The sequence below is a fragment of the Geotrypetes seraphini genome, chromosome 1 (genome assembly GCF_902459505.1).
Source record: "Geotrypetes seraphini chromosome 1, aGeoSer1.1, whole genome shotgun sequence".
Taxonomy (NCBI): domain Eukaryota; kingdom Metazoa; phylum Chordata; class Amphibia; order Gymnophiona; family Dermophiidae; genus Geotrypetes; species Geotrypetes seraphini.
Window position 1 is genome coordinate 2,878,158 of NC_047084.1, and position 26,679 is coordinate 2,904,836.

Below are 26,679 nucleotides of genomic sequence, written 5' to 3' on the forward strand. Positions count from 1 at the left end.
GGGAGGAGGGTGGGACGTAAGAATATCTGCCTGCTGTCCCTGGATAACACCTGTTACGGTAAGTAACTGTGCTTTATCCCAGGACAAGCAGGCAGCATATTCTTTACGCATGGGTGACCTCCAAGCTAACAAAGAGGGAGGAGGGATGGTTGGCCATTAGGAAAATAAATTCTGAAGTACAGATTGGCCGAAGTGCCCATCCCGTCTGGAGAAAGCATCCAGACAGTAGTGAGTAGTGAATGTGTGAACTGAGGACCAGGTGGCCGCCTTGCAGATTTCCTCAATGGGTGTGGAACGGAGGAAAGCAACAGAAGCGGCCATAGCTCTTACCCTGTGGGCCGTGACAGCACCGTCTAGTGACAGACCGGCCCGAGCGTAACAGAACGCGATGCAAGCTGCAAGCCAGTTTGATAGCGTTCGTTTAGAGACCGGTCGACCCAAACGGTTCGGGTCGAAGGTCAGGAAGAGCTGAGGGGACAAGCGGTGAGCCCTTGTACGATCAAGATAGTAAGCCAGGGCACGCATGCAGTCAAGACTGTGCAATGCCTGTTCCCCGGGATGCGAATGGGGTTTCGGGAAGAAAACAGGCAACACAATGGACTGGTTGAGGTGAAAAGCTGAGACCACCTTGGGGAGGAACTTTGGATGGGTGCGCAGAACCACCTTGTCATGGTGAAAAATAGTGAACGGTGGATCGGCAACCAGTGCATGAAGCTCACTGACCCTCCTGGCAGAGGTGATGGCAATGAGGAAAAGCACCTTCCATGTCAGAAATTTGAGCGAAGTTGTGGCAAGCGGCTCAAAAGGAGGTTTCATGAGGGCAGACAAAACCACATTCAGGTCCCAGACGACTGGAGGGGGCTTCAGAGGTGGTTTGATGTTGAAGAGGCCCCTCATGAATCGGGAAACCAGAGGATGAGCCGTGAGGGGTTTCCTAGGACAGGCTCATGAAATGCCGTGATGGCACTGAGATGAACTCTGATTGAGGTAGACTTGAGGCCTGCGTTGGACAGGGAGAGCAAGTAGTCCAGAACAGTTTCCACCGCTAAAGAGGTGGGATTGTGATGATGACGGAGGCACCAAGAGGAGAACCTGGTCCACTTCTGATGGTAACATTGGAGGGTGGCCGGTTTCCTGGAGGCGTCCAAGACGAGACGGACAGGTTGAGATAGATTTCCTGGAGAGGTCAGCCCGAGAGAAACCAAGCTGTCAGGTGGAGCGAAGACAGATTTGGATGTAGTAGAGACTGATGCTGCTGTGTAAGTAGAGTAGGAAACACAGGTAGAGGAATGGGCTCCCTGGAGCTGAGCTGAAGCAGGAGGGAGAACCAATGTTGACGAGGCCACCGGGGAGCTATGAGGATCATGGTGGCTCCGTCCCTGCGGAGTTTGGATAAAGTCCGCAACATCAGAGGTAGAGGAGGAAAGGCATAGAGGAACCGATCCGTCCAATCGAGAAGGAATGCATCCGGTGCCAGACGGTGAGGAGAGAAGAGTCTGGAGCAGAACTGGGGCAGCTGATGGTTGTGAGGGGCTGCAAATAGGTCCACTTACGGAGTGCCCCAGCGAGCAAAAATGGAGAGGAGCGTGGGAGGATCCAAAGTCCACTCGTGAGGTTGCAGGATGCGACTGAGATTGTCGGCCAGGGAGTTCTGTTCGCCCTGGATATAGACAGCCTTGAGGAAGAGACTGCGGGCCGTGGCCCAGGTCCAAATGCGAAGAGCCTCCTGACAAAGGAGGCGAGATCCGGTGCCGCCCTGTTTGTTTATGTAGTACATGGCGACTTGGTTGTCCGTGCACAGGAGCAGAACCTGAGGACAAAGAAGGTGCTGGAAGGCCCTGAGAGCGTAGAACATGGCTCGTAGTTCTAGGAAATTGATGTGATGTAGACGCTCCTGTGGGGTCCAAAGACCTTGGGTGCATAGGTCTCCCAGGTGAGCTCCCCATGCATAAGGGGAGGCATCCGTGGTGATGATCATGGAATGCGGGGGCAGATGAAAAAGAAGGCCCCTGGAAAGATTTGAGGAGTTCAACCACCATTGTAGAGATCGCTGAAGAGACGATGTCACAGAGATGGGATGAGAAAGAAGATTCGAGGTCTGTGACCACTGGGTGGCCAGAGTCCATTGAGGTGTCCTGAGGTGGAGTCGTGCCAGGGGAAGCACATGCACCGTCGAGGCCATGTGGCCCAGGAGGACCATCATCTGTCTGGCAGAAATGGAGTGATGAAGGAGCACCTGACGACACAGGCGGAGCAGATTCCGCTGACGGTCGGAGGGGAGAAATGCCCTCATTAGTGTGGTGTCGAGAACTGCTCCAATGAACTGAAGGCGCTGTGTGGGAAGCAGATGCGACTTGGGGTAGTTGATCTCGAACCCCAGAAGATGGAGGAGAGAGATGGTATGATGAGTGGCTTGTAGCACAAGTGGAGACGTAGGTGCTTTCACCAACCAATCGTCCAAGTAGGGAAACACCTGGAGGTTGTGAGACCTGAGGAAGGCCGCCGCCACAATGAGGCATTTGGTGAACACCCTGGGTGATGAAGCGAGGCCAAAAGGTAGCACTTTGTACTGATAATGGCGATGGTGCACCTGGAATCGTAGGTAGCGACGTGAAGTTGGATTGATTGGGATGTGAGTGTAGGCCTCTTTGAGGTCCAGGGAACATAGCCAGTCGTTCTGAGAGAGATGAGGGTAAAGCGTGGCAAGGGAGAGCATTCTGAATTTCTCCTTGACTAGACACTTGTTGAGGTCCCTGAGATCGAGAATGGGACGTAGGTCTCCTGTCTTCTTTGGAACTAGAAAGTAACGGGAGTAGAATCCCCGGCCTCTTTGTTCCGGAGGTACTTCTTCGATGGCATTGAGAAGAAGGAGGGATTGGACCTCCCTCAGGAGGAGGGGGGTTTGAGTTGAAAGAGAAGCAGACTCTACGGGAGGATTGTCTGGTGGAAGAGTCTGGAAGTTGAGAGAGTAGCCGTGGCGGATGATGTTGAGGACCCACTGGTCCGATGTGATGACCTCCCAACGGCTGATGAAGATGTGGAGCCTGCCTCCGATTGGCTGAGGAAGAGGCAATGCGGGTGGAAGACTGGCTAAGCCCTGGAGAGAGGAGTCAAAAGGGCTGAGATGGTTTGGCAGGAGGAAGAGGCTTGGCAGGTTGATTAGACTGGGCACGAGCCTGGGTGTGCTGGTGTTGGCGGGCCCGCCTAGGTTGCTGTGAAGGTGGATTGAGCGGCCTAGCGGAGAACCTGCGCTGATATGAGGTCTGTGGTCTGTAAGGACGAGCAGGTGGAGCCTTTTTCTTAGGTTTTATGAGAGTGTCCCATCTGGTCTCATGGGCAGAGAGTTTCTGCGTGGTGGTATCCAGGGACTCTCCGAATAATTCATCACCAAGACATGGGGCGTTGGCTAATCGGTCTTGATGGTTAACGTCCAGATCAGAGACCCTGAGCCAGGCCAGGCGGCGCATAGCCACAGCGATGGCAGATGCACGGGAGGTGAGCTCAAAAGAGTCATAGATAGAGCGCACCATAAATTTTCTTAGTTGAAGCAGGCTGGAGACGTGCTGCTGGAAAAGTGGAACCTTATGCTCTGGCATGTACTTTTGCATGGCGGAGAGTTGCATTACCAGATGTTTCAGGTAGAATGAAAAATGGAACGAGTAGTTGTTTGCCCTGTTGGCAAGCATGGCATTCTGGTAGAGCCGCTTGCCAAACTTGTCCATAGTTTTGCCCTCTCTGCCAGGAGGGGTGGAGGCATAAACACTGGAGCCTTGAGTCTTTTTTAAAGTGGACTCTACCAGGAGAGACTCATGAGGCAGTTGGGGTTTATCAAATCCTGGGATTGGTATAACCCTATAGAGGCTGTCCAATTTACGGGGGGCCCCAGGGACAGTCAGCGGGTTCTCCCAATTTTTATAAAAAGTTTCCCGTAGGATATCATGCACGGGCAACTTGAGGAACTCTTTGGGAGGCTGATCGAAATCCAATGCCTCCAGGAAAGCTTGTGACTTCTTAGAGTCAGATTCCAGTGGCAAAGACAAAGCACCCGACAACTCCCTGAGGAATTTAGAGAAGGAAGATTGTTCAGGTTTCGATGTGGTATCGGGTGCCGAAGGCTCTTCGTCCGACGACGATGCATCCTCCTCGGTACCGGTAGGGGATTGTTCCCATAGGTCCGGGTCTCTGACATCGGTATGTGCGTGTCGAGAGACCGGAGTGGAAGGCTCGGTATGGTGAGTTTTAGACAAAGACTTACCTGAGCGTACCGAGACGTTACCGGGTGATGCAGACCTGTGTCTGTCTCGGTCCCGGGAAGTACGGTGCCGGTCAGGGTCGTGGGAAGACCGGTGCCCTGCTCGGTCCCGAGGAGGATCGATCGTCGTCAAGGCCATAGTCTCGGCATGGGAATGGAGATGTGGTGCCGAGAGAATGGGCATGGAGGAGTCCATAGGTACCGATGGAGTGGATACCGGTTGGACGGCGCGGGGCTCGGGCCGGTCTGGTACCGAGAGCAGCGGTGCCAAGATAGAGGGTAAGAGCTGCTGAAGTTGCTGGTGGAGTTGTTCCTGCAACTTGTCCTGGAGGATGGCCGCAATGCGGTCATCCAGGGGGGGCACCGGAACCACTTTTTTCTTCTTTGGTTCCATGGGTGCCGCTCTACACTCCGGCGATGAGGAGGCCGATGACGAGGCACTCACCGATATCGGAGTGGAGCGTTTTTTGGCTCGGCGTGGAGCCGAAAGGACTGGTGTCGTCCCCGAGGTGGGAGGGCGCTCAAGGGTGGAAGGCTTCTTAGCCGGCTTACCTGGCGCCGGAGGCGCCGATGTCGTCTCAGGCGTCGTCGAAGTGGTCGGTGCCGATTTCGACGGTGCCGCAGATGAAGAGGTCGAATCCATAGTCGGGCCGGTGCCGAAAAGTAGATTTTGCTGGATTTGACGATTCTTCAAAGTGCGTTTTTTAAGAGTGGCACAGTGGGTGCAGGAGTCCGCCCGATGCTCCGGTCCCAAGCACTGCAAGCACCAGTTGTGTGGGTCAGTGAGGGAGATCGGGCGTGCACACCGCTGGCACTTCTTAAAACCGGGCTGCGGGGGCATGAATGGGAACACGGCCTCCGCAAAATCAAACCCCGAGGCCTGGATCGTGACAACAGGCCCCGCCGGGGCAGGAACGAAAAATAAAGCAAAAAGAAAAGATTTTTTTTTTTTTTTTTTTGTAAATTGAAAGAAAAAAGCACCCGAAGGTGGAAAAACCGAAAAAATAACGCGAGCGGGAAGGCAAAAGGAGGATTTCAACGACGTTGAAAAACACACGTCTTCTTCGCTCCGCGGAAACGAAGAAACTGGGGACCACACTCTCCTCCGTCGGGCGGGAAGGCACTCGCGCATGCGCGGTGCGGCCAACTAGAACTTTCTAGTAAAAAGGTCCGTACCGAGGGCTCCGTCGGTGACGTCACCCATGCGTAAAGAATATGCTGCCTGCTTGTCCTGGGATAATCATGGATTACCCCTGTGCTCTCCTTGCGCATTGTACATTTCATATATCAATGCCAAATTTTAAAAAAATCAAAAATCAAAAATAACTTTTAAGGGCCAGCATCTGACGTCACGGGGTTGCCTTTGGTTGCTTCGTGCTTCACGGAAGAAAGAGCTGCACAGACTCCTGGGATTCGTAGGCTGTATATAACAGCATGTGATCCCAGCGCATTCAACTGCTGTTAACTGTTGTGCCTTCTAGCAACTTAACAGTTCTTTCACTGAGTTGTTAAGCTGTTTGGAAGTGCACAATAAACTTTGAGATCAATCCATAAAAATAGGACAAACTCTAAGAATTCCATAGCTCGCTCACAAACCTCCGATGCTATTTCTCCTTAAACTTCTCCAACAAATTTTTCAAAAAGCTACGGTCACAGCTTATACAGCTTGCAACAGCACTTAAGAAAAAAAGAGAGGTTGGTAAAAACTACAGTTCTTAGATTGCATTTTTTACGACAACAATGCTTTGCGGTAGGCCCATTTGGAGCCCGCCAATGACGTCTGCGATTAAACCCCACCCCATTTCTACGCAGTGAAGTCCTAAAGAGCTAGCGCATGCGTTATATGCTTCAAAACCATCAAGGATACAGTGCGCACGCGCGTCAATCAATGTTACAGCGAGATGTGTGCGCGAATGGGAGCGTGTTTACAATTTGATCATTTGCACGGACAAGCTTTACTGAATTGATTGGCCAGAATGACTCGGAAACGGATAGGACACGAATCGGATAGATTTGTGGACTTTAGTGAATCTAGGTCATGATGTCTAATCACCTCAATGTGGACTTTGCTTGTTAGAAATCTAACCCCGCAGTTCTGTAATTGCAGCCACTGAGACCAGGATCACAGTCCTCCCAAAGCAGTGATGGGCATGAAGCAGGGTTACCAGACAGCTGGGAATACCCAGACATGTCCTCGTTTTAGAGGACTGTCTGAGCTCCCGGATGGACTTTCCAAAACCCGGCATTTGTCCGGGTTTTGGAAAGCCCTGACCAGTTCTGACAACATCTGGAGGGCCTCTGAGCATGCGCAGATGACATCACACACATCTGTGCATGCTCCAGGCCCTCCAGACGCGGTCAGAGCTAGTTGTAGAAGAGAGGAGGCTTGCCATGGGCGCAACTGGGGGCAGAACAGGGTAGGGCCAGAGTTTTCTTTTTCAAAATATGGTAACCCTAGCATGAAGAGTCTTAGGAAAAAAGAGCTCAGCTTTGCACTGTCTCAGAAACACCACGTGGACAGCATGCAAATTTTATAAAAAAGAGTTTCAACCTTTCTCAAGTGTCTTGCATGCTAGAAATTTCTTTTTATTCACAATCCACCTTTGAGCCTTCATCTCATCTCCTAATATCTCTCTCTCTCTCTCTTACCAGCAAGTGGCAATGGGGAAAACTCCTGGAGACGCCTGCCAGACAGTTCCACGGGCCCCAGCATTCACCTCCTGCCTGACAGAACTGCTGCTGTCCTTTCTCCTGTGTGAATGGGTTAGCAGATCTAGAGGACAGCTGGAGTACCCCACATAGGCTGGAAGAAGCAGTGGCAGGAGCATAGCAGCCCCAGGATGAAGGGAACGGTAGTGTTGCTGCCCTGGGGTGGGGCAAAAGTGTCTTGAAGTATCTATCAGTGTACAGTAATATATAATATCTTATGGAACAGAGAAGGTGCACAGTTTTTCTGTTTCTTGGTAAACCTTAACCATATCTGCAACGATCTTCCCTGGAACTAACACAAATTACTTCCTCATCTAGTTTTAAGAAGCAATTACAGACTCATTTATTCTGCCAAGCTTTTTCCCCAATGATGGTTAATAAGATGGATTGTTTTGAATAGCATATTAATGTATATTTTGTTTTGATTTTAATGTTTGTATAAATTATTATATTTTTTGAAATTATTTGGGTTTAAAAAAAAATAATTTTATATTTTTACTTTTGTAACCCACTTAGATTACCATATACTCGAATATAAACTGAGATCTATGATAGTATTAATGAGTATTATTTGTATTATATTGTTTCATTATTTTTTTTGTATTTACATAAGAAATTTAAGTTTCAATGCATTGTATTATATGGAAATTTTAATAAAAATTATTGAACTAAACTGAGATTTTGGGGCCCAAAAATGGGGGTCTTGGTTTATATTCAAGTCTACGTGCTCCCCTGCCCCTACCTGAACCTGTTTCAGACCTCCTGTGAGTCTGCTTGGTGGTCCAGCGGTGAGCCAGGACAGGAGCAATCCTTTCCGCCCCCTATCCCAGCCAACTGTTAACCACCCCACTTCCCTCCCGCCTCCTGGACCCCACTTCAATATACCTTTTGAACCCTGTGGTTTAGCAGTGAAGCAGGGTAGGATCAATTTTTTTTCGCTCCTATCCCATACGGAGCCGTGATCAGAAAAACTGCGCAAGTTCCTGTGGCAGTCTTGTGAGACTGTGAGAACTCACGAGACTGCCTGGGAACTTGCACAACCATTTCTGACCACCAGGGATTAAGGCAGGCCCATGGGAGGCCTGCAACAGGTCCTGGCTCACCACTAGACCAACAGGGCTTAAGGGAGGCCTGCAGTGGGCATCGTAGGCTGGGTGCAGAGCTGGGCTGGAAGGGAAGGAGGGAGGAATGGAAGGAAGGAGGGCTGGGTGCAAGGTAGGCCAATTGAATATATACCCTCTGGTTTATATCTGTGTGAACCTTTACCTTAGTTTATAATCAAATTGGTTTATATTCAAGTATATACGGTATAGTGTAGATAACGTGGGATAAGGGTGATAAATAAATCTGCTCAACAACCAAGGAAGCATCACATGAAACATCTCTACCTGAAGCAAGAGAAAATATTTCACTAAAAAATACCTTTATTAAATCTACTATGGGCTTGTTTTCATCCGGATCAACCTCTCGATTGCCCAGCGTCCCGGAGAGGGTATCCAGTAAGTCATCAGAAATAGTGTCATCCTGTTGATGGGCACATGTGTTACTTTTCAAGTAAAGACCATTTATTTTCATTACATAAGAAACAGTGAAACAATATTCAGTCTATGACGGTCAGTGTTTTTGAAAGTGCTGACCTTCGCAGGCTGATTTAGGCCCAGATATATGGTGTGGAGCCTAATCCAGTACTGGACTGAATATATAGGTATTTGGTGATACCTGGAAGTTACCTAGGTACTGCCTAGATTCAATGCCATATAAAACTACATCCCATGTAAAAGTATTTGCCATGACAAGAAGACACACAAATTTCCACAATTCTGCCACAGTCAGGATTTAAGAAAAAAATCCCTGAAGGGTATATACCACAGAAAAATACAAAAATATGTACATTGCTCTGATATTATAGTATTTTTCTGTGGTATATACCCTTCAGGGATTTTTTTCTTATCTTTGAGATTTACTTTTGAATCCCGTTGTTTATTGGTTGCAGCTCTCTGTTTTATTCTTTGTTTAATACAGTCAGGATTTACACATGTACTTTATAAAATAAGTGCAAAGATTTACAACTGCTCTGAGCAAATATGTGCATGTGTGTGATTTGCTTAATTAGTTTCATTTATGTAAAAGATTAATATCCACCCGTTTATCATGGTGCAAATTCATGAGAGCACAACAACACACAAAAGCCATTTAAATCAGATTACCCATGATTTTAGCAGGTACTGTGGGGCATTTTATTAACATACAGAGGCATTTATGTTTCTTTGGCACCAAAAAAAGCACCTTATTTGGCCTCCCAATCTAACTAAACCATTTAATAGTTACTCTTATATATGATATGTTGCTTCCTAGTACCTCTATTAGGTACTACTACTATTTATCATTTCTATAGCACTGAAAAGCATACACAGCACTGTACATTTAGCATGCAATAGATGGTTCCTGCTCAGAAGAGCTTATAGTCTAATCTAGACAGACAGGCAAGACATATAGTGGCTGGGGAGTTTCTTACAGAGAGAAAGGGATGGACATAGGTTAATTTTATGGTGAGTGGGAGCTAGGAATTGAAAGCAAACACAACATCTAGTGAGAACAAAACAGCAGCCATACTGAGTTAAAATGATGATCCATTTAAGCCAATATCCTGCTTCTACCAATGGCCAATCCAGGTCAGAAGAAACAGGCAGCATCCCAAGAAGTAACAAGATCCCAGGCTACTTTAACCCCAGGGATAAGCAGTAGCTTCCCTCAGGTTGTCTTAGGTAGCATTCACAGACCTTGGATGGAGAAAGTCCCAGTCATCATGCACTAAGGACTCTCAGGTCCATGGTGCCTAAGCTAACTGAAAAACGCCATTTAAATGCCATTTTAAACTGATTTTCAAGGCGCCTACTGACATCTAAAAAAAAAAAAAATCGGCGTTGGAATTGCGCCTCCATAGGTGCTTTATGGCGCCTAAATGCCACTGTAGGCGTAGCTAACATCAGAAGTGGTGTTAGGCGCCACAAAACGTCTAAAGAGGGGTGATTCATGTCGAAGGTAGGCGCAGGAAATGTAGGCCTTGAAAACCCTGACACTTCCGATACCTACCTTTGCCAGAGGCGCGATCCTCTAAACAGTGCCGTCATGTCATTTGATGCAGCTGCTTTTAAGACGGCCGCCAACAATGGTGCTGTTTAGAGAATCCAGGCCTTAGGAGGCCTTAGTTCTCTAAAGCAGGCGCTAATATTTATGTACCAGTTACATGTGTTTTCAAGTGACATGTATAACTTATAGGATATTAGTTATGCACATTACTTGGTGTGTGTAGATGCATCCAATTACAGTATACAATCTAAACTTAGGCGCCACCATGCTGACCTATACTAGCATTCTATAAGAGCAATTTGGTGCACAACTCCCGTTATAGAACTGATGCCCAGAAATGTAGGCACCAATTTACAGAACTGCTTCATTTACATATTAGTAAGTTTTCAGGGATTTCATTTTTGGGTAGTCAGGAAATCTGTTGCATTAGTGAGTTACAATTTTACTTTGTGGTTTATATCGTAAGCCACCTTAAACTCCAGTTTGGAGATAGAAGTGGGGTAGAAACACCCAAATTAAATTTAAACTTACTGTATCACAGGGTAACGGAGCTCCTGATTGCACAGCAGAAGCTTTAGAGCTGCAAATAACTTCAGCATCCCCGGATTTCTTGTCATGCTTCGGAAATAAAAGCAAATTTTAACTTACGGCTGAAACAATTCCACTCAACCATAAGATGTATTTCCAGTATAAAATAGAACATGAGCCTAAAAGTGCAACAGGCAGGGAGCCTGGACTCCATTTGCCAAAAGGAGACCCAGGGAAGTCTCAAGCAGAAAGGCAGATGGAAAACCCAGGCTGTGGATAAACAAATGGAAGAGGAGGCAGCACGGGAGATGGTGAAGGGAGGGTAAGAGGGAGTCTAGAGAATGGCTGGAGAAGAGTTTGGAGGGGTGAAGGGATAGTAGATACCATGACAAATGGACAGTGTAAGAAGGAAAGAATGCACCACATCATACCCAATCACTCACAAATAAATTTACTCGCCTACTCACACATGCCATTCACTTAGAGAAACAGACCTCACCTATTCTCTCACACATTCTAACCCAGAGCTCTTATGCATATCTCACTTCCTGCTGGCACTCCACCTACACACAGCCCCCCTCCCCAACACCTAACAAACCTCTCCACCTAGCTGTCCTTAATCCTCCTCGTTCTATAACAGGTCAACTAAAGTAAGGCATCAATTGTGCGCATATGTTATAGAATACTAGCACTTGTGTGTTATTGTTATGCGCTCAAAAATATTCCATAACATAGGAACACAACACACAGCACATAAACGCAAGGGCACATATATATATGGGCAGGTCCCACATTTATGCACTTAACTAATTTATGCACTAAAGAGCTGCTTTTAAGTGTGCACATTTATATCTACTATTGACATGACATAAGTGGGCACACCTAAATGTTGGAAAAATAAATGCCAACTTACACTAGTATTCTATAAAAGAATCTGGGTGCCTCAAAGCCCAAATAGAATTAGCACAACATGCTGCATATAGGTGCCCTCTATAGAATGATCTCCTATAGGCCCTGAGACCAATCTCCACTATGTTCATCATCACTCTCAGTATGTCCTGCATCCACCCCTCCCAGTACCACACCTCTACCCAAGTACCCCAGGAAACCCAGTGCTCTTTCCCCATTTTCTGAAGCCCCTCCTCTCCCCCTAAGAGAGTCTTCTTTTGTTATTATTAACATGCCCTGCACCCCCTCAATGTCTCTTCACAGGGCAAGCTTCTACTGCTTTTCACCATCTATTGCTGCTCTCATTCTCATGGAATGTCTGCCAATGATGGGGGCTACTGTTCTTGCTGGGAGCAAACAGTTCTCCAAGGGCTGGGAGGTGCAGGAGTTGATGTGCAATGTCACAACCAGGCTGCAGGTGTTGGAAGTAGCATGGAAATGGGATGTAACCAAGAGGCGATGTAGAACTGAACAGGTGTGGGAGGGTAGAAGTAGAGGGCAACAGAACTTGGCTCCGGTGTGAGAAGGGGTGAGTTTTAGTAGTACTGACCAAGGAAAATACACTTATATGAAATTTTTTCTAGCATGCGCTTTTCAATTTGTTATTTCTTTTAAGAAACAGCTCCGAAACAACTCTACAAAGCACAAACCATTCTCTTGAGTGGATTAATTGCAGGTTTTCTGGAAGTTTCTAAGTGCAAAATCTGAGGTATGTAATTTGATCATTTTACTGAAATCAATTTTAAATGTAAAATTTCAAGGGTCAATATTCAAACACCATCATCAATGTGTTTTTAAGGGCTAGCTACAATATTAAATCTATTCTGTACAGCAAGTGGCACTGAATGGATAGTGTCGAACACTGCTGGCTTCACACAGCACAATGATATTCAGTGGTTATCCAGACAGCTTGCAGTTTAAGTTAGGACACCCTTTTAGGAAAAGGAATTAATATACCGTCTTTCTGTAGTTACAAGCAGAGCGGTTTACATATTATATATAGACACTTATTTTATACCACCTGGGGGTTGAGTGATTTGCCCAGTTTCATAAGGAACTGTGGTAATTGAACCCAGCTCCCAGGTTCTCAGGTCACTGCAACAACCATTAGGCTATTCCTCCATCAACAACCAGCAGGCAGAGACAGAAACACAATGAAGAGTTGCCTAATATATGTCCCTTTTCAACCCCACAGCTCCTCAGTATTTTCAGAAACAAGCAGAAAGAACTCAAAAATCAAGTCAGATAACCCTTGCACTCAACCCGTGCTCTTAATCCCTCCATGAGCAGCTCAGTCATTTAACTTACAACACCTCCTGAAATGTTTACATTCTTGGACAGATGGCTAAGTATTTCTTCGAAGACCAGTCAGTGAGTGACCACAGTTCCCCTAGACCGAGGGATGGCCTCTGGAATAGTGAGAAAATGGAAAGAAAATTATCAGGTAAGACCTAATTTCTCCTTCCATAGCGTCCTTCCCACTATTCCAGACCAGTGGGAATTTCCAAAGCAGATCTCATTAAGGGAGGGAAACAGGAGCTTCCACCTGCAACACCAACACCCCAAACTGAGCATCCGAGCAAGCCGCCACATCAATCAGATAATGTTTAACAAAGACTGCAGTAACCACCAAGTGGCCGCTCTATAGATCTCAGCTGACGATAAGAGGGCTGCCTCTGCCCACAAAGATGCCAGGCATTTAGTGGAATGTGCCCACAACAACCTTGAGCCTGACCCCTGGAATGCAAATATCCCAATGCCACTGCCTCCTTCATCCATCATGCAAGCATGACTTTAGATGCCGCCAACCCTCTCTGTTGGCCACAAAACAAATAACCAATATGATCAAGAGATATATTGGATACATTAAGGTACCGCTGGAGAATCCAACAGACATCCAACTATTTGAGACTCTTAAACTGAGCACCCAAATTTCCCCTTTGAAAGGAGAGTAGCTCAGTTAAGAACATAAGAATAGCTGGGTCAGACCAATGGTCCACCAAGCCCAGTAGCCCGTTCTCACGGTGGCCAATCCAGGTCACTAGTACCTGACCAAAACCCAAGGAGTAGCAATATTCCATGCTACCGATCCAGGGCAAGCAGAGGCTTCCCCCATGTCTGATTAAGGTGAAACACCAAAAGCACCTTCGGTAAAAATGACAGATAGGCTGCAAAAACACACCCGCCTCCGTGAACCTCAGGAATGGCTTCCTACATGACAAGGTTTAAAGCTCCAAAATCCTCCTTGCAGAAGCAACAGCCACTAAGAAGTCTGTCTTTATCATCAGGTCTTGATAGAAGCTGACCGTAACTGCTCAAAAGGGGTCCTCTGCAAAGCTCTAAGCACCAAAACACCAAAGCACGCAGGTCAGAAGAGCATCCTGAGCCAGCCAATCCCTTTCAAGAAATGCACCACATCTGGGTGCACTGCCAAGGAGGAGCCCTGAATGCATCTGTGAAAACAAAGTGGCCACCTGCACCTTGAGACCCAAGGGCCAAACCACCATCTAGACCCCTTTTAAGAAATGCCAGGATCTGGAACACCACAAAGTAGATTGCATAAGGCCTTATGCATCTCTCCTTTGGAAGAACTGGAGTTATAGCCTGTAGATCCAGAAGGGACTGCACTGAGCCCTGAATAGCGTCCCTAAGAATTCCCAAGACCCACTGGTCTGACATAATAGCAGTCTGCTCCTCTATGAAATGACACAACCAACCTCCCACAAGAAGGGAAGAGGAGTGGACCAGCCTCATCTCACTGTGAACTGCGGACCCGAGACTTTTGTCAGCCCGAAAGGAAAGGAGCTCTGCTTGTTCAGGAAATGGGACCACATACTGCTGGCAACCTGGTCTATAGTGCATACTCTCTTGGAAGTGCACCCTTGAATAAAAAGAGCCAGAATGTGCCTAACTTTATGGCCTATCTTGTGGCAAATGCTGTGGCTTGGTTTCCCCCAATTCCTTGACCAAAGTTGTGAGATCCTCTCCAAACAGAGACCTATCCCAAAAGGGTAGCCATACTAGGTGCACCTAAGAGGCTGCATCCACCGTCCAGTACTGTAGCCAAAGTTGCCTACAAGCCACCACCACCAGGAAAGCCCTCTGGTGAAGGCCTGGAGCCAGACTGGCCTCCATCTGGGAAAAGAGATGCGAGCCTGTGCCCATGGCCTGCTGCAGCCACTGCAAGCATGCTTGCACCAAGAAGTAAGAGCATACCAAGGCCTGTAGCTCTAACGTAGCTACTTCAAAGGCTGTTTCAAGGCATGCTCCATCTTCCTTTCCTGAGGGTCCTGGTCAGCAATACCCCTTACCATCAGAAGGGTAGTTCTCTCCATCATGGCAGTCACCAAATGATCCACCTTGGGCACCTGGAAATCTTCTTTAACCTCCAACATCAGGGGAGAGAGCAGAGCCATGGTCTGACTCACCTTCAGGCCAATATCCTGAATTTGCCACTCTACTAAAATTAGATCCTGACTATCCGGATGCATGGGAAAGGCTTTGGGCGAACCCCACAGACCTTCCATCACTGAAGACTTTGTGCACCTTATGAAGACAGCTCCTCAGTAGAGAGCACCGCCAGTGCCTCAGATATATGAGAGCCCCCACTCTTCTCTCCAGACCAGGAGAGTTGATAGCTATGACTAGCCACTTGCTTGGAGAAAGAAAATACTGACGAGCTGTGGACAATTGGATACTACATTTTAGACCAACACAGGAAAAGTTCATTGTTGCTGGAGCAGCAGAGAGAGACCAGTATATGACATCAGTGTGCCTCCCTCCTGTAACTCTCACCACTGCTGATATCACTGTTCTGCCCCTGCAGTACAAAATGAAGCTCCAGCAGTAATAACTGTCCTCGCATAGGCACTTTTCAACCAGCAGGAATCATGCTAGGGGCTGAATTTGGAGGATGAAACACAGGGGCAGCTATACAAGTTGATGTTGTATGGCCACATACCTTTGGTGGAGGTGCAGACTGTTGTGTTGTTTTAGGCAGCATGTCGAATCCCTCTGATAATGCATCTATGAGCTCAGTGTCCGTCATTGACTGCAGGCAGACATAATGAAAAATGAATAAACACATCGGTAATGACGTGAAGTTAACTTGCCAAAGATGTAGAGCACCAGCATCAGTTAAGACACTGTACAATATCAATTTTTTCTGTTTGCTCTATTACTTTCCCTTTTGGTTTTAATGTTAGGTCTTCCTTTTTCTCTAACGTTTTCACAAAAGAGGTATATGACTAATTTATAGACAACCTCCCCAGATTTTTAAAAAATTATTTTCCCAAGTTCTTCGTTTAGTTGTCTGCAGCACCCTTTTGGGCTACCAACAGGAATGATCATGATTTATAAAGGTAGAAGCAGATAAATGGAAAACATTCCAAAGCCGTAAAAGCACTTATGAAAGAGTCGGCAGCAGAACATGTGTTTGATCTACCTCTGCTACCAATGCAACAATTGGTTTGATAACATTATGACAATTCGGTTTAAAAGAAATTAGCACTAGAGTTAGCCTGAAATTCTTTTCTTCACATCTCAAATTATAGATTTTAAAAAAGACACACATGCACAAGATATTACCCACCCACCCACCCACCCAGTGTTGCATTGCTCACCTGGGGTTTCACCTCTGGTGGCGGCAGGAGCGGCTTACCATCTTTATCCTGTAGGTTAAATGGAACAGAGTCACACTGTCTGCACTGCATGACAGGTATTAAAGACATTAACTGTCACTACTTTAGGCCACAGGATAACCAAAATGCACATCGCCAATGAGAAATTACAGTAGCTAGTACTCCAAGGTTCCCTTTCTCCCCAAAGTTGTCACATCTCTTTAAGAGCACAAAAGAGAACTGATACTGCCTCTAAACAGAAGCTTTGCCCTTACTGACGCCAGCGCATCAAAGGTGTATTCAGTCTCTCCTAGGGTTTAAAGCGTCCTGAATTCTGTACTAACAGAGTAGACAGACAATTGACAGTCTGAGGTGGGACAGATGCTACATTTTCCCAACTGAAGGAGTTCATATATTTATTTTATTTATAAAATTTCTAACCCGCTTAAACATCTAATCAAATATCTGGATGACAGGCATGGTTTAGGATTGGTAATCATGATCATTTTGCCCATTCCCAATGGTCTCTGTCTACTTCAAACTTGCAGATGTAAAAAGGTATGTCTTCATTGGCCATTAGCTCTAAAACCTTCCTTCACATTGGCACTGGGGTGGGGACCCACAATCAGTTAAGGTTTTCAGAGAAATGTGCAAATTATCCTGGCTCTCAAACCAAAGTATGCAAACATGTCTGATAAACATTCTTGGTGAACAGTCATCATGAATATTCATCACAGGTCTCTTAGCAGCTTTTGAAGACCAGAGATAAGAATCCCTGATCTACTTCCCACAGCATTTTAATTTACTGATTCAGTGCATACATGGGGATAAAGGGCTAGATTCACTAAGCAAACCAATTGAGTACTGCTCGGTTTGCGCTCACTTTCCGACTCCGGCTCGATTCACTGACCTTCCTCCAGACCTCATCCGCACCCTATCCGATCTGCGCATGCAAATGAGTAAAAAGGCATGTAAATTTGTTAACGCATTGATTCATGAAACCATTTCATCCTTTCCATTCTAAAAAGTTACGACTGCTGAGGACCAGCCGTTTACATCCTCGCCGACTATTTCTGCCTAGCAACTGACGCGTGCATGTTTAGAACCCCATCAAAAATATATATCTACCCCTCCAAAAATCCTAAATATATCAAAACTTTTAAATATATGTAAACGTTCATGTACATAAGCGTTAGAAATATTTTTATTTCTTTTTTTGGAATGTGCATAACGAGCGCGGGAGTAATTCTCGGATTTGTCTACGAGAAAATCGCAGATTAACCCCATGCTCTCCTTGCGCATTGTACATTTCAAATATCAATGCCAAATAACAAAAAAATCCAAAATCAAATAAAACTTATCTCTCCCCCCTTTCTTCCTGCTGGATTGTCACGTGCATGTGATGTCAGGGTGTCGCTAGTGGTTGCTACGTGCTTCATGGCTGATAGAGCCGCACAGCCTCCTGGAATTCGTAGGCTGTATATAACAGCGCCTGATCTCAGCGCATTCAACAGCTATTAATTGTTGTGTCTTCTAGCAACTTAACAATACTTTTCCAGAGAGAATTCAACAGCTCGCTCACAAACCTCCGATGCTAAAATTGTTCAACAAGCTACGGTCACAGCTTCTACAGCTTGCAACAGTACTTCAGAAAAACAACAGTTGGTAAGAATACTTCCTTATATTGCCTTTTTTACGACAACAATGCTTTGCGGTAGGCGCATTCGGAGACCACTAATGACATCCATGATTAAACCACGTCCCATTTCTACACAGTGAAGTCCTAAAGAGCTAGCGCATGCGTTATGAGCTTCAAAACCAACAAGGATACAGGGTGCACGCGCGTCATCGATGTTTCAGCGCTAATAGCGGCGTGTTTACGATTGGATCATTTGCATGGACAAGCTTTACAGAATCGATCGCCTACAATGACTCGGAAACGGATAGGACACGAAGCGGATAGATTTCGGTACTTTAGTGAATCCTGCCCAAAGTCTTGTTCAACTTAGAGAAATCAGAACTATATCTCTGATGAAGGTTGCCAGTTGGCTCCAGCATTTCCTAATAGCATTTAGGTTACCACATAGCCTCTCTCTATATAGACATGGAGATAAGATACTGCATGTGTAATTTGTAGTTCTTGTTTCTTAAGGTTATATGGTCATGCATATAATGGTTCCACCTCTGCCTATAGCCATGGACCTATATGGTAACCCTGTTTGAACATAGGCCACCATGGATCCCAGCAGAATCAAAGGGCAGGACTAGTTACATAGAAAAATCTATCAGGAATAGCCGATACTACTACAGATTTTTATAATACCACTGGTCATACACAACACAGTGGAAAACATAAAATATGGAGCTTACAACCTAGATGAGATAGAAAATATAATTTCTAGTAATCACTGAACTATTAAAATAAGTTTAATGCGAGAGGGTCAAGACAAGAGACAGGAGATTTCAATTTCAAAGAGATGGGTCTTAAATACAGCCAAAGATGTAACAAGCACCACCAATTCATAAAGGAAGAGGAAGTGGTTCAATGGTACATTAATGGGCTGAAATAAGAGAACCCAGAGTTCAGTTCCTAGTGGCAGAATCTCTGACACAAACTGTCATCTTGGGCAAGTCACCTTATCTACCCCTGCCTCAGGTACATACGGTACTTAGGGCCGAACAGTATAAACAGTGCCAGTAGTGTCCACCCAAAAAAATGGCTGCCATTCGCATGTCAATCATGCAACAGCACCATTTGTAGAAATGCATTCATGTCAAACATAGGCACCAGAAATATAGACCAGGGTTTTTGAGGCCTACATTTCGAGTGCCTACCTTTGAAATGAATCACATCTATAGAGGTTCCTAAGGATGCCTAAGGTCATTTCCGGCATTAGCCATATCTACTTTAACCATAGGTATTCTAAGGCACCCTCGTAAATGTGATCTAGGTGACAGATTTGTAGGTGCCTTCATTTTTGTTTTTAAAGAATTTTAAAATTGCTTTTAGACAGCTTTGCCGCTCAAGTTAGGCAAAACAAATTACAATTATTTCATATCAGAGTTGCTTTCTTAGCAGCACTGTATCTTATTTCTAAGGTGGCAAATTCTAAAGACTTTGTTCATTGGTAGAGAGAAATAAAAAAAGTTTTATTATTTGAAAACTTCAAAAACTATAAGATCCTGAATCTATAGTACCATCTAATGATCCACCCCAGTGCCAATGTGAAGGAACCCTGGCATCTTTATCAAAAGTGTCTGCTATGGAAAAATAAAATAAAGAGCAGGAAATGCACTGACAGAAAAGTGTGTCACCTTTATTTCTTTTAGCCTGTAGTCATAAGGGATTGTCTCCTCATCTTCACCAAGCTTGTCCTTTTTACCTTTACCAGATTTCTCCTGTTCAAGGATAAAGGGTATCACTTTATTAGAAGTATATTTTGGAGGTCAGTTCAGAAGTCTTGTAAGATACCTACCGTATATACTTGAATACAAGATGAGATTTTTGGGCCTCCAAAAATGGCCCAAAAATGGGGGTCTTGGCTTATATTAGGGTCAGCACCCCCCCCTTTCTGGACTTGTTGCAGGCTTCCATTGAGCCTGCCGTATGACCTGGTGATCTAGTGGTGTGGCAGGACAGGAGGGATCCTTCTCATCTCCTGTCCCAGCTGACTCTGGCAATTATTTTACCTTCCTCCCCTGTGTACCTTTTTGAATCTCTGGGGTCCAGCGGTGTTCTGTGCAGAAGCGAGCTTTCTGCGCACCTTCCCCACACTGAGTTCTTGCAGCCCAGTGGTACACCGGGCACATGAGCGAGCTCTCTGCATTCCTGCCCAGCCCTGAGCCGCTCCCTGAATGGCTTCTGCAGGGACAGGGCATGAAGGTGGGACATGGTGCAAATCCTGGCAGAGCAGGGCAGATGTATATTAACACTTCCCCCCCTTTTCCTGGCTTATATTCGAGTCAACTTTTTGGGGGGAAATGGGTACCTCGACTTATATTTGGATCATCTTATATTTGAGTATATATGGTATATGTGTGTAAAGGAAAAATTTGGTTTTAGCTAATTTTTCTTCATCGAGTTCAACCAGATTAGTCTAATGCTGATGGGTTATGTCCCTCAGTCATCAGATGAAGACATGAGACCTTGTAAGAGCACTTATGCAGTTTGAGCAGCTCAGTATTCCAAGCAGAAGTAACTCACTACTGCATCCCTCAACACTCCCTTAGCAAAAGAAAGATCCACCTTGAATAGGAGATGGTCACAAGCTGTGGATCACCAGGAGTCTCCAACCTCCACACTGAGTCTGCAAAGATCCATCAGTCTGCTTGGAGGCTTGTTTCTTGAAGGGTGGGCTTGTGGACTAGTTTAATTGGACTCAAGAAAAATACACTTCTCCCTCAATATTCGCGGGGGTTAGGGACAGAGCTGGCCCGCGAATGTTGAAAAATCACAAATAACTTTTTGGCCAGCTCTGACCCACCCCCGCCTCCCTCCCGCCTTCCCCTTGGCGAGACAATGACGGCAACTCCCCGCAGCCATTTTGTCTCAGTGATCTGCACGGGGCAGGAGCGTAGGAAGATCGCTCCTGCCCCAAAAGCCCGCTAGACCACCAGATAAGGTCCAGGACACTGGGGGGGAAGGCTGGAGGGAGGCGGGGAGTTCTGGAATGCAGCATTTCCTGTTTAAAAAAAAAAAAAAAAATCACAAATAACCGAATCCATGGATACTGAAACCGCAGATTTGGAGGGAGAAGTGTAGCAGATAATACCAAAATTTTCCTCTTTTTTCATCCACCAGACTGGTCCAGAACTAATGAGAATGTCTATCATTAATGCAGGCTATCTATCCCATTCAATGAGGTCTTTTTCTCCTTATTAAATGAGATCAAGTATAGAGAGTCAATCATCTCTTCACTGGTTCGACAAAGTCCACTCTTGTCAGATAAAAATATATTGTTGTGTTAGTTCACTATTTTTTGTTTGGATATTCTTAGGTGCAACATTGTCCTCCTTATGGCTTCAGTCTCCAACCGGCTGATCAACCAGGTTGCCTCAGAATGTGACCAACACTCCTGGATCACCTGCCCAGACAATGTGCTCCCCAATCTAGGAAACTGGCATCAGTCGTCACTACCAACTAGCCTGGAACTTTCAGATTCATGTCTTTCATCCGATTGTGCTCCTGGATTCACTACCTCAAACTGATATGTACTTCAAGTAACCATGGCAGTCACTTAAAGCATGACTGAATCTTAGCTGACCATTGAGAGTGGACGTTCCACTGCAGCGGGTGCTTGTGGGGCCCATGCCATGTCACCAGTCTAAAGCTGCCTCTATGGAGCCCAATGTCTGCATGAAATCCCAGGGCTGAGATATCAACATTACCAGAAGGGTGGATTCTGGCCTTGCAGTTTTACTCTCCTCTGCTGGGGCAGAAAGACCTTGCCCTTGTGAGTATTGAACTAAGCCCCAAGCTTTGAGGGAAAGGGGGAGCCACTTATTTTCTTTTTTTTCCCCCAGATGGTGAAGGACAGCTCATGCAGCACAGTTTGCTGAAGACACTGAATACTGAGCTGCTGAGGTTGAATGAGGGGTTCTTATTATATAGAGCTAGCACCTCCATCTGCTTGTTATGCTGGCTTCTTCCAGTCTGGTGGACGAAAAAGAATGGTAATTTTAGAACATCTCTACAGTATTTGCATGTGTAGATGTTCAGGACACACAAATTAAAAGAAGTGTTGTGGGTGTCCACAAAATTATATATGTACAGTATTTCCCATATATGATATTCAGCCAGCAGTGATCAACATTCTACCAGTGCATAAGACTGCTTTAGGCGCCACTAGGCGTGAGTCTATAAACAGCACCTAGCTTAAGACTGACACTTGCACTCCTCGGCACCTACATATTAGGCATCATTTATAGAATCAGGACCTGAATGCAGAAGTATAGTAGGGACTGTAAAATTTTGTCTCCATTAATAGAGAGGTGAACATAAAGGTGCTGTTTGGCAATTCATGTCATAGTGCCACCAACAGAACTTTCTGGTACTGAGCCACAATGTACTGTGCCACACAGAAAATTTTGCACATCTACAATTTTGTTTAATAGACCATAACATATCTAGAATTGAGATGTACTTTATAAGATAGCAAAGCTCAAATGGAGGTAGAAGCAAGTTATAAATGCCTGATTAAATTATCAGAACAGAAAATAGAGTTAGATTTTCTAAATTTAAGCCCCGCTTCTTTTTCCAGTCTATAAATCTCAGGTGTGTGCTGAACATAGCCAAACAAAAAACTACAGGGGTAATTAACTCAACTATAGTGTGATTGTTGAGTAACTAAAGAAGTAGGTATGACTAATGCAAAAGTCACTCAAGAGATGTAGAAACAAAATTTAAGTCAAACTGTTTGTCAGATAGTGAATATAATAGAACACTGCTCAGAGACATGAAGGCTGATCTCTCCGCCTCACCCACCAATCATTGCAGTATTCAATAAAGCTTCACTCCAAAACTCTTGTTTATAATATACGTGATTTGCTAGCTTATCCAGCTAAGCTGAGACTATTATCACAATTATAAGGTAGTGATAATAGTCTCAGCATAGCTGAATAAGCTAGCAAATCACGTATATTATAAACAAGAGTTTTGGAGTGAAGTTTTATTGAACATTGCAATGATTGGTGGGTGAGGCGGAGAGATCAGCCTTCATGTCTCTGAGCAGAGTTCTATTGTATTCACTATCTGACAAACAGTTTGACTTAAATTTTGTTTCTACATCTCGAGTGACTTTTGCATTAGTCGAACATAGCCAAACAAGCATTAACACTATAAGACTATTCAGCACTGGATGTGAACACTTTTAGATAAAGAGATCCTTCTCTGCTGAAACAAGATCATTGCTGTTGCGATGGAGAGCCGGGAAGGCACAACATAAAACAAACAGTACAGAAGAAATAGAGATGTCCTTTCAACAGAGAACAAGTCTTTATTATGTCAAGAAAACAGTCCCAACAAGAATCCTAGTTTCGGCATATATAAATGCCTTCCTCAAGGGAAACTATAAAACATGTAAAATACATTAAAACTTCACAAAAATCTGTCTGTAAATACATCATAGTGACATGCATGTGTAAAATGTAGAACATCGCATATTGAAATCAAAGTTAAAACACTAGTGAAACATGTTTTATTATAAGTAAAACGAGTGTCATCACTACTGTTTTATGCATTTAGTTTATTTTATGGTCATTGTTACCTTTTCACATGTTTTATATTGACCCCTGAAGAAGGCGTTTATATACACGCCGAAACTAGGATCCTTGTTGGGACAGTTTTCTTGACATAATAAAGACTTACTCTCGGTTGAAAGGACATCTCCCTTGCCTTTCTTTTGTACTGCTGGTATTCCAAGGCAAGATTTTCTCTGTTTGCCTGTTGAACAACATAAAAGTAGGCATTATTTAATAAAATACGTCCATCAGCAATATGATATGTTGGGCTATTCAAAACTAGAAAATTCATTGCATCCCTTCTGGTGTATGGGCCTTCTTGCACCTTTATAAAACAATGGGAAGGAAATATATATTACCTTTGATCCAGGTGGATGGAAGCTACTGTAAACAAGTAACAGGCTGCAGAAAATTAAAAACAGTGCAGGCCTTACTGCATGGTACAATAGACTCTCAATTAACCAACACCCATGGGGATTGATAGATGCCGGATAAATGTAGTTTCTGGTTGCTTGAGAGCTACTATTAAAAACAGGCCTAACTAATACTATATCCCATACCATAAACTGTTCCAGACAAACTACCAAACATGTGGTAGACTAAGTGGGGGTGTGTGGGGGGGGGGGGCAGAAATCGATTTTATTTTTAAAGTATTACAGTATTTCTGATTTTTTTTTAAATTGCTGGCTGCTTGAGTTCTAGTTAACAGAGTCTACTGTAGTTGATTTTTAAAGCCTAAACACAATGCCTGAGAAACACAAGGTCTCAATACCTTGACTTTATCTACCACTGGTTTACCATCCTGTGGATCATGCTCTCTCTTCCCCAGAGTGCCCGCCAAAGCATCTAGTGGATCAGCCGCTGCTTTCTGTAAATTATTGCATAGATAGATAGAATGATTAAACAGCTGCTACAACAGCACAGTAAATGTTTCAATACACAATTATAATTTGGCAGCTTTCCTGTAATGTAAAAATCAACAGCACATTTTCAGCTTTTGTTTTGTTCAATTGTTTCAGTTCAGTTTCCTGTGTGTGTGTGTGTGTATATATATATATATATATATATATATATATATATATATATATATATATATATATATAAAAATAAAAGTTTGTAGTACTTTGTAGTACTTTGACTAACTATAAAAGTTTTAGAAGGGTATTGAAGACATACCTCTTTAGTAAATATGTGTTAAAAGAGAATTACATTGAGATAATGTCTCCACTCTTAACATTTGTAAACTGCAATTAACTTCGCAAAGGTATGTATTTGCAGTATATGAACAAAGATTGTAATTGTAATCCAGTCTCAATATCATATTTCTCAAAAACGATAACTGCAAGAGTTGATGTCTAAACAGTGACGAAGCTGTTTAGGTCACTTACTGAAGCAGTGCGCAGTGTGGGGGCAGCCGCAGACTGGTCTGCAGATGCTGCAGATTGAGAAACTACTTCTTTAGGAGGCGCTGTTTTGGAATCTACAGAATCCTACAATGACATAATATGAAAAGGATGAGACATTAGGATTTATATAAATTAAGGAGGTACATCGATTAAAATTTTTAATCGCATGATTAAATCATATGATCCAAATTTTAAAGAGTTGAAATAAATTTAGCATGTACTGCCCTACTAAAACTAATCTGGTGATTTTATTTTTATCATCTAGGGGTAGCCTAGTGGTTAGTGGAGCAGCCTGAGAAACTGGGTTTCATCCCCACTGTAGCTCCTTGTGACTCTGGGCAAGGACTCCCTGTGAGTCTTAACCCTCCATTGCCTCAGGTACAAAATAAGTAGCAGTATATATTAATTAAACCAGTGGTCTCCAACCCTGTCCTGGAGGACCACTAGCCAATCGGGTTTTCGGGATAACCCTAATGAATATGCATGGGGTAGATCTGCATTCCTATCATCTTCATTACCTGCAAATCTCTTTCATGGATATTCATTAGGGCTATCCTGAAAACCTGGTTGGACAAGGTTGGGAACCACTGATTTAAACCACTTTGATTGTAACCACATAAAGGCAGTATATCAATCTCATCCCCTTTTCCTTCCCCTTCTCCATGAAATACAGATATCCAAGTGCTGTTTTTCAGATGTCTACAACCCAAATACAGTTTCTAAAAGAACCATAATGTTATCCAGGTAAACAATGCTACACAAAGTTGCAATGTCTTTCTTTAGCACATATCATGATCACATTTTGATCACAGGTGTCTGACCCAAGATATCTCAGCACCTACAAGATAGGACAATCAAAATGGAAATTTTGGAATAACAGTTCTGTTCTCTAAACCACCGTACTGCCATGGATCTGGTGCTCTGACCAGGAATACAAATAAGTCACTAACCTTTGATTTGCTAGGTGGCACAGACTGTACTGTAGTATCTGGCAGACATCTAAAATCCTTTGAAAATAAATCAGCAAGTTCGTCCTCACTCATGGGCTACAGCATCAAAATAAAAAAAAGACACAACATGTGACAAGTAATTAGCAATTTATTTTGCAAAACAACTTCATTAGATACAGTCTTCTCTCCCACCCCATGCTACTCATGCTCCAAAGTACGGATCAACATTTGTCAGCAAGACAGGTATCTTGATTTACATCTTTTTCAAAAAGAAAACAGGGCTAAATAAAATTATTAATTTGTAAGACTATCACCTGACCTGATATGTCAGTGTAACACAAAAGACACTCCTGCTTCTGATACTACTAAGCACACTCCTAATTTGATCATATGTAACTCCCTTCATTGCTCAAGTTGATATACGGCTTGGCCTGAAGTCCTGGTATTTCATCCTCATACCTGAGAACTACATACTGTACTTCTTACTTACTTTTTTATTCTTATAGCCTGCATATATCTATTCAGCTCAAAGCAGGTCATACAAAAGAAAGCTGAGAATACCCCTGGAGATAAAGCTCAATATGTAAAGATATAAATGAATCGACAATTAACCATCAATCCACTATTCTCTAAACAAAAATGTTTTAGCTGCTCTTCTAAATGGGGGAACAGGATTCAATTCTCATTTCAATACCACCCAGAAAAACATTAAATTTCCAAACCAAATACATAAATCAAAACGCTCATCAAAGAGGGGAACAAAAAGCCTCAGGGCACAGCTCAGAACTCTTGTTCTTACAAACTCAAAAGTGCCTTCTCATAGGCTTAAAAACCCTTTTTACAAAATCATTCATAGTGAACTTAGTTTCTTATGTAAACAGTATTTCTTATAATAAACAGTAAACTTGATCTCTTCTAATCAATAAAGTTGTTTGAAA

General features: G+C 44.2%; 1 protein-coding gene across 5 annotated transcripts in view; it reads right to left on the minus strand.

Moving 5' to 3' along the window:
* CAST (calpastatin) overlaps positions 1 to 26,679 on the minus strand; it is a 285,855-nt gene that overhangs the window by 20,294 nt on the left and 238,882 nt on the right. For all 5 annotated transcript variants that reach the window (XM_033914801.1, XM_033914972.1, XM_033914887.1 and 2 more), the window contains 8 exons: positions 25,742 to 25,837; positions 24,774 to 24,875; positions 24,158 to 24,253; positions 19,462 to 19,545; positions 16,150 to 16,197; positions 15,489 to 15,578; positions 10,583 to 10,669; positions 8,384 to 8,485 (listed from right to left, as the gene is read on the minus strand). In XM_033914801.1, the coding sequence (XP_033770692.1) occupies positions 8,384 to 8,485; positions 10,583 to 10,669; positions 15,489 to 15,578; positions 16,150 to 16,197; positions 19,462 to 19,545; positions 24,158 to 24,253; positions 24,774 to 24,875; positions 25,742 to 25,837 (705 nt within the window). The remainder of the gene's footprint in view (positions 1 to 8,383; positions 8,486 to 10,582; positions 10,670 to 15,488; positions 15,579 to 16,149; positions 16,198 to 19,461; positions 19,546 to 24,157; positions 24,254 to 24,773; positions 24,876 to 25,741; positions 25,838 to 26,679) is intronic.